The 10,806-nt window shown below is 34.5% G+C and overlaps 1 protein-coding gene across 1 annotated transcript; it reads left to right on the top strand.

Moving 5' to 3' along the window:
* On the top strand, positions 213 to 8,965 carry LOC109823888 (ras GTPase-activating protein-binding protein 1-like). The gene is made up of 9 exons (XM_020390317.1): positions 213 to 445; positions 519 to 656; positions 1,423 to 1,714; positions 2,440 to 2,681; positions 3,242 to 3,410; positions 3,504 to 3,625; positions 3,783 to 3,848; positions 8,114 to 8,180; positions 8,420 to 8,965. Exons 1-9 carry the CDS (start codon positions 395 to 397, stop codon positions 8,686 to 8,688), a joined length of 1,416 nt encoding a protein of 471 aa, XP_020245906.1. The 5' UTR covers positions 213 to 394; the 3' UTR covers positions 8,689 to 8,965.

Genomic DNA, 10,806 nt, shown 5'->3' with positions numbered 1-10,806 from the left:
CGCCAACGGTGTGTGATACATAAAATAAAATAATAAATAATACATAAATCAATACAATTAAAGACGGCAAACCGGGTTTAGGACAAGCAATTAAACGTCCTTACTTCCACGTGCTGAACCTCGCACACGAGCGTATTATTACAGCCCCAAACCGGGTTTAGGACAAAGAACAAAGAGAGAGTAATTAGAACTCCTAATTACAGCTAAAACAGAAAACCCACCGCAACAAATAAATACGGCAGATCAATCACTCGAATCGATCGTTCGATCCAGAGAGAGAGAGAGGCCTTCCTTCAACCTTAGATCCACAGAGTCAAACCCTAGAAATCTCGAAGGAGGGCCTGAACCAAACCCTCGAGAATCTCAGCACGTTTTAAAGCTAGGGCTTTGCTGGATGGCCTCCGATCAGTCCGTTGCCGTTGGATCTCAGCCTCCGCCTTCAGTGGTAAACTTGAATTCGATGTGATTGATTGCTGTCTTTGATTCCTTTGTCTTTTCTCAATTAGGGTTTTGTGTAGGTTGGAAACGCGTTTGTTCAGCAATTTTATCGAATCCTTCATCAGTCGCCTCACCTCGTTCATCGATTCTACCAAGAAAGTAGCAAGCTTGGCCGCGTTGATGGAAACGGCGTCATGGATTCAGTCACCACTTTGCAAGTAAGCAAATTTGTGCAGAACTTGAATAAATTGAAAAAAGGTTGGATCTTGATGGTGTACTTGATCGTGGTTGCATATGCTTTAACCTAATGTATTTCTTAACTGTATTTTAGACCCTCATATCTCTATGTTTCTAATTTACACCTGAAAGTCAATTAAGTTGTTTTAACGACCGTTTGGATTTCGTCAATAATTTCTACCGTAGTATGGGTAAACTCTCGAAAGTAATAGAATTTGGGGTGTTATTTAGTAATATGAAGATTTGGGGTGTAATATGAAATTAAGAAATAATCTAGGGTTTAATATGTCATAATTCTAAAACAACTTAACTGTTTTGAGGGTGCAAATTAGAATTATGAAGATTTGGGGGCCTAATATAAAATTAAAAAGGGATTTAATGTATAATATGACAGACCAACTTAAAGATCTGAGGGCATTAATTAGAATTATGATGATTTAAGGGGCCTTATATACAATTAAAAAAGAATTGAATGTATATTATGGGCAAAACCCATTTAACCAAAGACAAAAGTGTATTCTAGCCCGCACCATTTTAATAGGCACTTTTTTATGTAATTTAAATGAATAACTCTAACTTTTATGCTGATTTTTGTACCTTCATAATGAATAAGTAACCATCATGTAATCAAACTTGAGAACAAATGTTTTATTAAGAAAAATGAAAGTTTGGCAAAATTAAATCTTGATGTTTGGTTCAGTTGCCATTGCCAGCATGGCTAACCATTTGATATTCATGATGATTTAGGCAATTCATGAGAAGATAGTAGCATCAGGTCAACTTACAGCAGAGATCAAGACGGTGGATGCTCAAGATTCACTTAATGGTGGTGTTATTGTTTTGGTGACTGGGTATCTCACTGGGATTGATTTGGGTCGGAAGAACTTTACCCAGACATTCTTCCTTGCACCGCAGGACAAAGGCTACTTTGTTCTGAATGATATCTTTAGATATGTGGCTGAAGGTGGTCACCAGATGGAGAATGCAGAGTTCGCGAATGGAACTTTTGCATCATTATCATCTGAACAACGTATAACTTGTAAGAAATGATTCAATTGATTTAACTTGATTTCCCATGAAAAATGTTGATCTTGTTTTGTTAATTTTTTTTATAATTGAGAATTCATACTGCAATTGCCTTTGATTGATTTATTAGTTAAGACTTTACAGCTTACTATAAGCTCTTATTTTTATGCTATTTTGTTAAGAAAAAGATATGTCCATCCTTAGGCTTAATTAATCCCCATTGAGCTTTACTAGTTGCCTATATATTGCTGTTAAGATTTTTTGGGAAGTGGAGAGATCCCTTTTTATTTGTTTTTTGGCTTTAAGTCTGATGTTTGCTTGGTGTTAGGTAGTCAGACTTATTGAGATGTTAACTGTCATGTCTACTTATCAGCGAGATGATGGAGAATCAAATATTGAAAAGCTTTTGATAGAAAGTTTCTTGCTTTTAACTTGTCATTTCAGATTCTTTATTGTTATAGACCTCTTTTATTATTGACTGTGAAACCAGGTTTATTCAATTGAATCATTCATTAGTCCCAAACTAGCACTTTAATTGCGTATTTTTAAAGCTAAGATATGAAGGATGGACGAGTAATCCTAAAGCCTTAGTCAAAGAGGATTATCATGCAAATGCCCGTAGATAGGTAGTATTGTCGAAGTATCATATGTTGTTATAAATTCAAAAATTACAGAGATATATCTAATCTATGATTCATCTATGTCCCAACTTCTATCTTATTCTTCTTTTCTGTGCAGATTCTCCTCCCCGGGAGCAAGCAATTCAGGAGCAAATGCCACCTCCAAAATTGGAGGAGGAAGAAAATGGGGAGGAAGTGTACAACCCTCCACAGGAACAGGAGGATCCTGCAATTGTGGAGGAAGCTCCTGAAGAAGAGGTGGTTGATGAAGTTTCGAGCATTCCACAGATGGTAGTTGCTGTGGCAACTCCTGCCTCTACTGTTCATGAAGAGGCACCTAAGAAGTCATATGCTTCGATTGTAAGTGTCTGGTTTGAAGAATATGACGGGCATGATTTTCTGTATCTTTTTTTAATTTTCATGTGGTAAATTTGAATTGAATTTTGAGTTATGTCACTTAATGGCCATAATCTACTTTGTTTTTTAATTCTACTTTAGTTTTTGTGCTACTATGTATACAAGTCGTTGTTGGTAACAAAGTAATTTTGAGGCAACACAGTTGTTACAGGATTTTCTTGAAGAAGTTCAGGCCTTACGCTAGGTTCATGTCTTGTTTCTCTACATATGTAATTCATTTCTTTCATAACTTCCGCTGAAAAATTACTTTATTCTGTTTTTGTAAAATTCTATAAATTGACAGTTGTTATTTTCGCAAAAATAAGAGCAGATTTGGTGTGATGTCTATTTTATGTTAATTATAATTTGAATGAAGTAACAATGCATGTAATTTCGTCATTACAAGGCGTCATTTGGTTTAAACATGTAAATAATTCACAAAATCTAATTTGACCAAGTAAATAATGTTGTTATGCTGTCTAACACAAAACAATTCATTGATTTTTGATTTCTTAATTGGCTAGGTGAAAGTTATGAAAGAGAATCCGGCTCCTTTATCAGTTCCTAATCCTTCTCCTGCAAGGCCGAAACCGGACAGGCATTCGACTGTTGCTCCTAGACCAGCTCAGGTGCCTGAGCCTCCTGCGGATAGATCTAATGGTGCCGAGGACAACAATCCTCAAGAGGCGGAAGGTTACTAATGCTCTTTGCTCAGGGTTCTATGTTTTTCACTTTTCATGCAAATCTATAAATTTACTGGAGCATTGCTCATTTTTTTCTTTTCAGCTGATGGTTATTCAATATATATAAAGAGCCTGCCTTTGAGTGCTACACCTGCACAACTTGAAGAAGAATTCAAGAAATTTGGTCCTATTAGACCTGGTGGAATACAAGTCAGAAGCCATAAGGTTCTATTCTTCATACCCTTCTGTCAAAATCTCTTCTTCATACCCTTCTGTTACACAAAGCTAATTAGTGTAACAAGCTGCATGCTCTTACTCTACAGTTCTAATTTTTTGTTTCTCTTTAGTATAGGGGCTAATGTTTTTCCCTAATCAAATGCAGATGCAAGGGTTTTGCTTCGGTTTTGTACAATTTGAGGTGGCTAGTGCAGTGCAAAGTGCAATAGAGGTAAAGCAGCAAAAGCTTGCATTTTATGTTTTCCTATGCTGCATATTTTTTAAGTGTGGATTAAGAACATGTAGCTTGTTACACTAATCATCAGACTCATCAACATTATTGTGTTACTTAATGGATTCTTTTCATATTTTCTGTATGACCTACCATCTACATAGTATGTAGCATATTGGCCATGCGCAATGCACATCATCAGGGGTGTGTGTGTGTGTGTTGGGGGGGGGGGGGGANGGAGTAGTTCGAGCTGTAATGGATATGATCTCTATACATTAGAGTTATTATTATGTAACAATATTCCTTTGTAAAAAAATATAATGTAGCTACTTCTGTCTATTAAATACGTGAATGCACTATTGAGGGCATCGAGATCTAAAAGTTAAAATCAATTAGAATCTTATAACAGTGATGTATCATTAGTCATGATAAATCAAGACTCTGATCCAATAAATTCATCGACTGAGTGAATGATAAAGTAAGAATCATTTTGAATGGAATGGTTTAAGGAAATTCATAATGTAGAGAAACAAAAACTAAAATACTATAGATCGATATAAAATTACTAGGAACAGGAAGAGATTATTAAGAAACTGCTGTTGATGTTTTTAGTTTTAAGATTCAGCAGTATTAATTCTGAAGTATATTTAGATTTTAGCATGAGGGCTCACTGGACTTATAAGTTGATTGGTTTATATTTTATTTTGCATTTGCTTAAATTATTTATGTCAGTTTCTAGTTTATTCAAATACATATTTCTAGTTTCAATAATAGCTTTAGAGATGTATGCTGTTACCTAAAAGAATGAGAGAAAGAGAAAAGATAATATTTTAGAAATGACTGATTTGTTGGAAGAGGGATATGCTTAGATTAAGTTCTTGGAGATTTAAATATAACTAGTTTTAGTTATATTTTAATAGATATTCATAGGAAAAAGATGTCAAATGATTGATTTTCTTAATTTCAAATATATCCTGGAAGGAGCAAAAGAAATGAACATTATTTACTTCCTATAGCTTATTTCTCTATTAAGATTTAAGGGACACTGATTTCCCTGCAATAGTTGGTATTTTTTTCAGTTACTGGTGAATTGTGCTGGATATGTGAATCAATTTCAGTTCATTTCCTCTTTTTTTAATAGTCTTATTAGTTTGTATACTTTGATCAAATGCTTTATATTTCACTTTCTAGGTTGAAGTCCTTCCATTTTCCTTTATGAAGTCTCCTTATGTTGTTGAAACATCTTTAATACTATATAATTCAACGTGAACTCGTTCTCTCTTTAGGTTTGCTGATAATTCATATTCATCTTGGAATGAGTAGTAGATTTTGGAAAAGATGCTAGGTGGTTCTAGGTGATGTACCTATCATGAAGTGGCTAGCTACTCGAGTGCTGCCTAAACTCAACAATTAAGCACTTAATATTTCTTATAATTTTGAAATTATGATTAATAAGTGAAAAATACCCAAAAGCCTATAGAAAGTCATAAAATTAAGTAGAAATTTTAGGTAGAATTCTAGTAAAAAGTTACAGTGAATATCTACCATCTGAAGGCTAAAGGTTTAACTTGGAAAGTAACAAATAATTTAGAACTAAATACATTTTCACTAATCAAATAGAAACACATTCTGATTAAGAAGTTATTGGCAAGCTAGCAGTTATGGTGAGAATTTACAAAAAATAATGTAAATATTAAATAATGGTTTACGAGCTCAAGTGCAAGTTATCTTGAATGAAGGAGATACAGTTCATCGCTTGGCCTAACAAGAAGTAATAATGAAAAGTACCATACGATCATAAAAAGATGTGGATCTAGTCAATGGACCTATCACCTAGTGTCTAGCTATTCAAGTGCTGCTTAAACAATATTTAAGAATGTTTCTTATTATTTTGAAATTATGAATTAATAAATGTAAACTACCCAAAAGCCTATAGAAAATCATAAATTTGAGTAGAAAATTTAGGCAAAATTCTGAACTAATTCTCGTGAATTATCTACCATCGGAAGGATAAAGGTTAACTTGGAAAATATATAATAATTCAGGACTAAATACATTATCACTAACTGAATGGAAACAAGTTTTGATTAATAAGTTATTGACAAGCTAGAAGTTATGGTCGAGAATTAACGACAAATAATGTAAATATTAAATGATAGCTTACAAGCTCAACTGCAAGTTATATTTGAATGAAAGAGATACAATTCACCACTTGGCCTAACAAGAATTAATAATGAAAAGTACAATGTGATAATAACTAACGAGTAGCTTAGTAATGTAGACAGGTATAACACAAGCCATAATTCAACTGCATATCCCAAAACTAACTGAGAGTATGGTAACACGTCCTTCATCGTTTCAACTAGCCCAAGCTTAACATAATATGTAATTGTGGTCAATAGCTGACACAAAACCTACAAAGTGATAAAACAAACATAGTCTTTATAAAACAAACATAGTCTTTACAGAAAAGAGTCTAGATGTATAGGGAAGTGAAAAGAGGATTTTCTGTGATTTATTGCATAAGAATGTAGTAAACCTCTGGAACTGCAATGCTTGGGGGAGAGGAATAGTGACTATGCATGAGATTGACTTCTTGCGAATTTCCATAATAATTTTGATCTCTGATTGTTATCTTAATGCTATGCCAGCTTGTTGAATGTTATATTACTCAGTTTCTGACATAAAACCATTAAGAGTAGATTTTAGATTTTCTTTTTTTTTGTTCTTTTTTCTCTCTTATTTTCTTCTAATTTGGAGGTTTTGGATGATTAGGTCTAGGTTGTTATAACTACTAATAGCAAGCAAACTTAACCTTCCTTCTCACTCATGGGCCTCAGAACCAGAACGTGTAGAAATGCCCTCCAACATAAACTTGAGTAACTTGAAAGTTCCAAGTTTGAATAAATCGAGGTAAATATACATATTCTAAATTGTGAATGAGACATTTGAACCCATAACCTCCTGAAGCCTCCTAAAACCTTGTGTTCTAATACATGTTATGTAACCATTTTACCCAAAAGCCCAATTGTGGGCTAACAAAGTAAAAAAATCAAACTTAAGAGATCCAAGGAGTCTTTTTATGAGTTAATTTGCATGTTGTAGTCGACTTTATGATCATGAGTGGTCCTTGTGGTAATTCTGTTGTCTCTCTGGAGAAGTTCTTAAATAAAATCTTATGAAATAACAGGATTATTATAACTCATAAGACGAAATTGTCTAAATCTGCAAAGATGAATATCACAAGTTGGCATTGAGTTCAACTTCAAAGTAGAGATACATGGAGTACAACAGCAATGTTTGTTGTGAATTAGCTGGTGTAATAATAATGTTGTACTGCCAGTGGTGGATGGAAAAAAAATTCAGGGGGTGTGTGTGTGTGTTGGAGAACAGCTGTTTATTTACCTAAAAATAAAAATATAATATTATAAGACTATAATACTTGGTGGAAATGCAGAGTGCATATAATTACACTTTATTGTTGGAATTTTAAATGGACTTCTACTATTCAATGGGCTAATTAAAAAAAATTTCAAAATTGTTTAATGGTTTTAGATGGCTTGGGCTTTGGGGTGCAATTTTAAAAATTTATGTGCTTTTTTTTTTTGGGGGGGGGGGNAATGCAAGTTTCAAAATTTGTACGGGTGCAAATGCACTCCTAGGATGTATATAGACCCGCCAGTGTGTACTGTTATTATCAGTCGCCAGTGTCTAAAACTGAAACTCAGCAATTGTGAAGCCTTGAATCATGATGTAGTTGGCCACAATTTTGACGTTAATCTCTAAACCAGGTAAGGGTGGTAGACACATGCCCTATTTTACCCTTCCTTTTTTCTTTCCTTGGTAGAAACATGTTGGTATTGGTAGACACATGCCCTATTTTCCCCTTCTTTTTTTCTTTCCTTGGTAGAAACATGTTGGTATTAGTTGAATGGTATGGTCACATGTAGGAATTTATTTTGGAATGTTAAATAAATTGATGCATATGTAGTCCCTTCAATGCATCATTTTATTTTGGTATGTTAAATAATGGTATGGTTACATGTATTATCTGCATGAATTATTGCTGGACCAGTTCACTGATGCACAGATATATGTCACAAGAAATAAATTAACGGAAATCAACAAACTTAACTCTGCATTATTGTGTGAGTTTGAACTTTAGATAGCCATACAACGCCCAATGCTTGCTTATCTTTCTGAAAACTTAATTGTATCGTTATTCTTTCTGATTTATGTGGGTGAGTTCTCTTTTTCTTTTTCAGGCTTCCCCAGTTGTGATTGGCGGTCGTCAAGCTTTTGTTGAGGAAAAGAGGCCCACTGCTCCAAGAGGCAAGTGTGAAAAAAAATACATAGCTGTTCTTCAAGTTCTAGATATAATTATTCGCCCTATGCCAACTGCCACTTTTCATGGGAATACTATTTCAAACTGACAGAATTTTTTTTTCTTTTCTTCTGTACTAGTTATTGCACATTTCATTTTGTATGTAGAGCACAACTTCTGATGGGAATTCACATTACAGCTTGTAGACATCTTTCTGATGGTATTCTTTTTCCGTACAATTTTTCAGCCAGTACCAGAGGGAGATCAGCTCCTGGTAGGGTTTCTGGGTTTCGCGGTGACGGACCTAGAGGACGTGGAAGCTATGGCAGTGGGAGGGGTAGTTTCGGAAGAGGTGATTATAACAACAGGGGCGATTTTGGTAACCGAGGTGGTGGTAGAGCAAATCATGGAGGTGATGTCGGGTATCATAGTGGTGGCCGTGGAAACCGTTCTGGTTCTTTTACAGGAAATTCATCTCCCAAAAATGTTGCCCCTGGGGTGCCTGCTCCTGCCTAGATTAGATAGTATCAAGCTATCTTTTAGTTGTAGGGTTTTCCTTTTCTTTTTCCTTTTTTTAGCCTTCCATTTTTCTGAGAGGTTGCCATTCATCAGGTATTGAGATTGTATACATGCCAATTTTCTCCTTTTGTTTCAGGGGGCACGAGGCATTGAAGCTAAGTTTGTTTATTTTTTTTAATTACACCGTGTGGTTCTATTGATCTTTTCTAGCATACGGGTATTGGATGGAATTTCTTTACAATTTATTAATTTATATTAACATTGGTATTACTTATTGTCGAACAGAGTCAATTGGATGGAGGATGCAAACATGCCAACTGAATTTAGTTTCAGAATTTTTCTATAACTTGATGAATTTGAATAGAAGAAGATGTGCTCTTATGGTCTTGCCTTTGCTGCGTCCAAATGATCGGCGGTGCAAGTTAATCCTGTTTGGCTAGCTTATCTTTTATCACTTACAAATATCAAACGGTAGCAAGAAATTATTGTTCATCGATTTGTTTCCAGATGCGAGGTCAAATGGTCATTTGGTTTCTTTTCAACTGTTGGATATACTCGTGTTTATTAAGTTGAGATCCCACAAGGAGATCTCAGCCCATCACCGTCACTTAGAAGTGTGCTCTCCCAACACCATCATAAGACCTGTATATACATAACCAAGAGAAACACCCCCATAACAAACATCAAGTTTAACTATGTACATGATCACAACCCATGATGAACACATAACACAACAAAAACCTCTCCTCCCAAAACAGATACATCAGTCAATGATAATGGGAAGATCACTCCCATTTCCACTTCTCCCTTGCGCCTCTGGATCCATAGGAGCTCTGGCACCTTCAGCATTCTCCCCAGCAGCAGCAACAAAATCATGAGCTCATGCTAACGAGAATGAAGCAACGTGAGAAGTTCACCTTCATATATCTACCTAGTGAATGTGTTTATGATTAAGGGTCTGTTTGTTTGCCTAAAAAAAGTGGGAAATCAAAGAAATGAAAAACTATTTCTAAGAATAATTGTTTTGGGAGTGTTTGGTTTGCTAAAAAGAGAAGGAAATCAAAGAAATGGAGATGAGATGAGATGTCGCCTTATTATAGGATGATGTGAGTGTTTTTTTTAAGAAAACTTGTTTTGATGTTGTTTGGTTGGCGGGAAAAAAAAGGAAATGAATTATAAGAAACCTATTTCTTGTAATAGGTTGTTTTCTTTTGTTTGGTTCATTCTTAAAAATAAGAAAATAAATTAGATGAGATGAGTTGAGTTGTCATTATATTATTGGATGATATGACCCACACTTTAGAAAATTGTTTTCCTAGCTTTTTGGGAGGAAATGAGTGAAAATAAAATGTTAATGAGATGAGGTGAGTTGTCATCATCTTATTGGATGATGTGAGTGATTTGAAATAGTGAGATGAGATGAGTTAAGTGATGTTGTGGATAAAAATGATATTTTATTAGATGTGGTGGATGAGTTGTTGGATAAAATAGTATTTTATTAGATGTGGTGGATGTGGTGGATGAGTTATTGGATTAAAATAATATTTTATTAGATGTGATGGATGAGTTGTTGGATAAAAATAATATTTTATTAGATGTTACGGGTGAGTTTTAGGGATGGAAATGGATGAAATTGTACTTTTTGAGTTTTCTTGGTTTTTATTTTTATTTCTTAGTTTTTTAGGAAATAACCAAACAGGCCCTAAAAAAAAAATTCTCTTGTTGCGTCCACATTCCAAGCACATCATATCAAAGCACATATGTAAGCTTTCAATTCTCTCCTTTTATCTCCCTCTAAAACTAATTTTCTCCAGTGTACCCAGACAACATATAACTCATGAGGTAATCCAGAAATATGAAGCTTGTAACGCAGAGTTCCATAGAGACTGTACAAAGTCATAGTGGAAGGAGAAGATGATTATGGGACTCATTACTGTAACACTTCGTGTCAACGAGATCAGAAAGTAATTTCCTTTATCAAACTTCTGATGATGAGAGATGAGATAGATTCTTTTATCTATTAGTTTAAAAAATAATTCTGAAATTAAATTAGTTATATAGAGGTTTTTACAAGGTTTTATTTGTTAAAAGGCTAGACCGGGTTTTAAGTTAAAA

The sequence above is a fragment of the Asparagus officinalis genome, chromosome 9 (genome assembly GCF_001876935.1).
Source record: "Asparagus officinalis chromosome 9, Aspof.V1, whole genome shotgun sequence".
Classification (NCBI taxonomy): domain Eukaryota; kingdom Viridiplantae; phylum Streptophyta; class Magnoliopsida; order Asparagales; family Asparagaceae; genus Asparagus; species Asparagus officinalis.
This window is presented reverse-complemented; position numbering and strand designations above follow the sequence as displayed.

Coding starts and splice junctions, on each gene's coding strand:
- LOC109823888 (XM_020390317.1), top strand. CDS start 395: ATGGCCTCCGATCAGTCCGTTGCCGTTGGATCTCAGCCTCCGCCTTCA. Junction 446..518: donor CTCAGCCTCCGCCTTCAGTG/GTAAACTTGAAT, acceptor GGTTTTGTGTAG/GTTGGAAACGCGTTTGTTCA. Junction 8,181..8,419: donor GAGGCCCACTGCTCCAAGAG/GCAAGTGTGAAA, acceptor ACAATTTTTCAG/CCAGTACCAGAGGGAGATCA.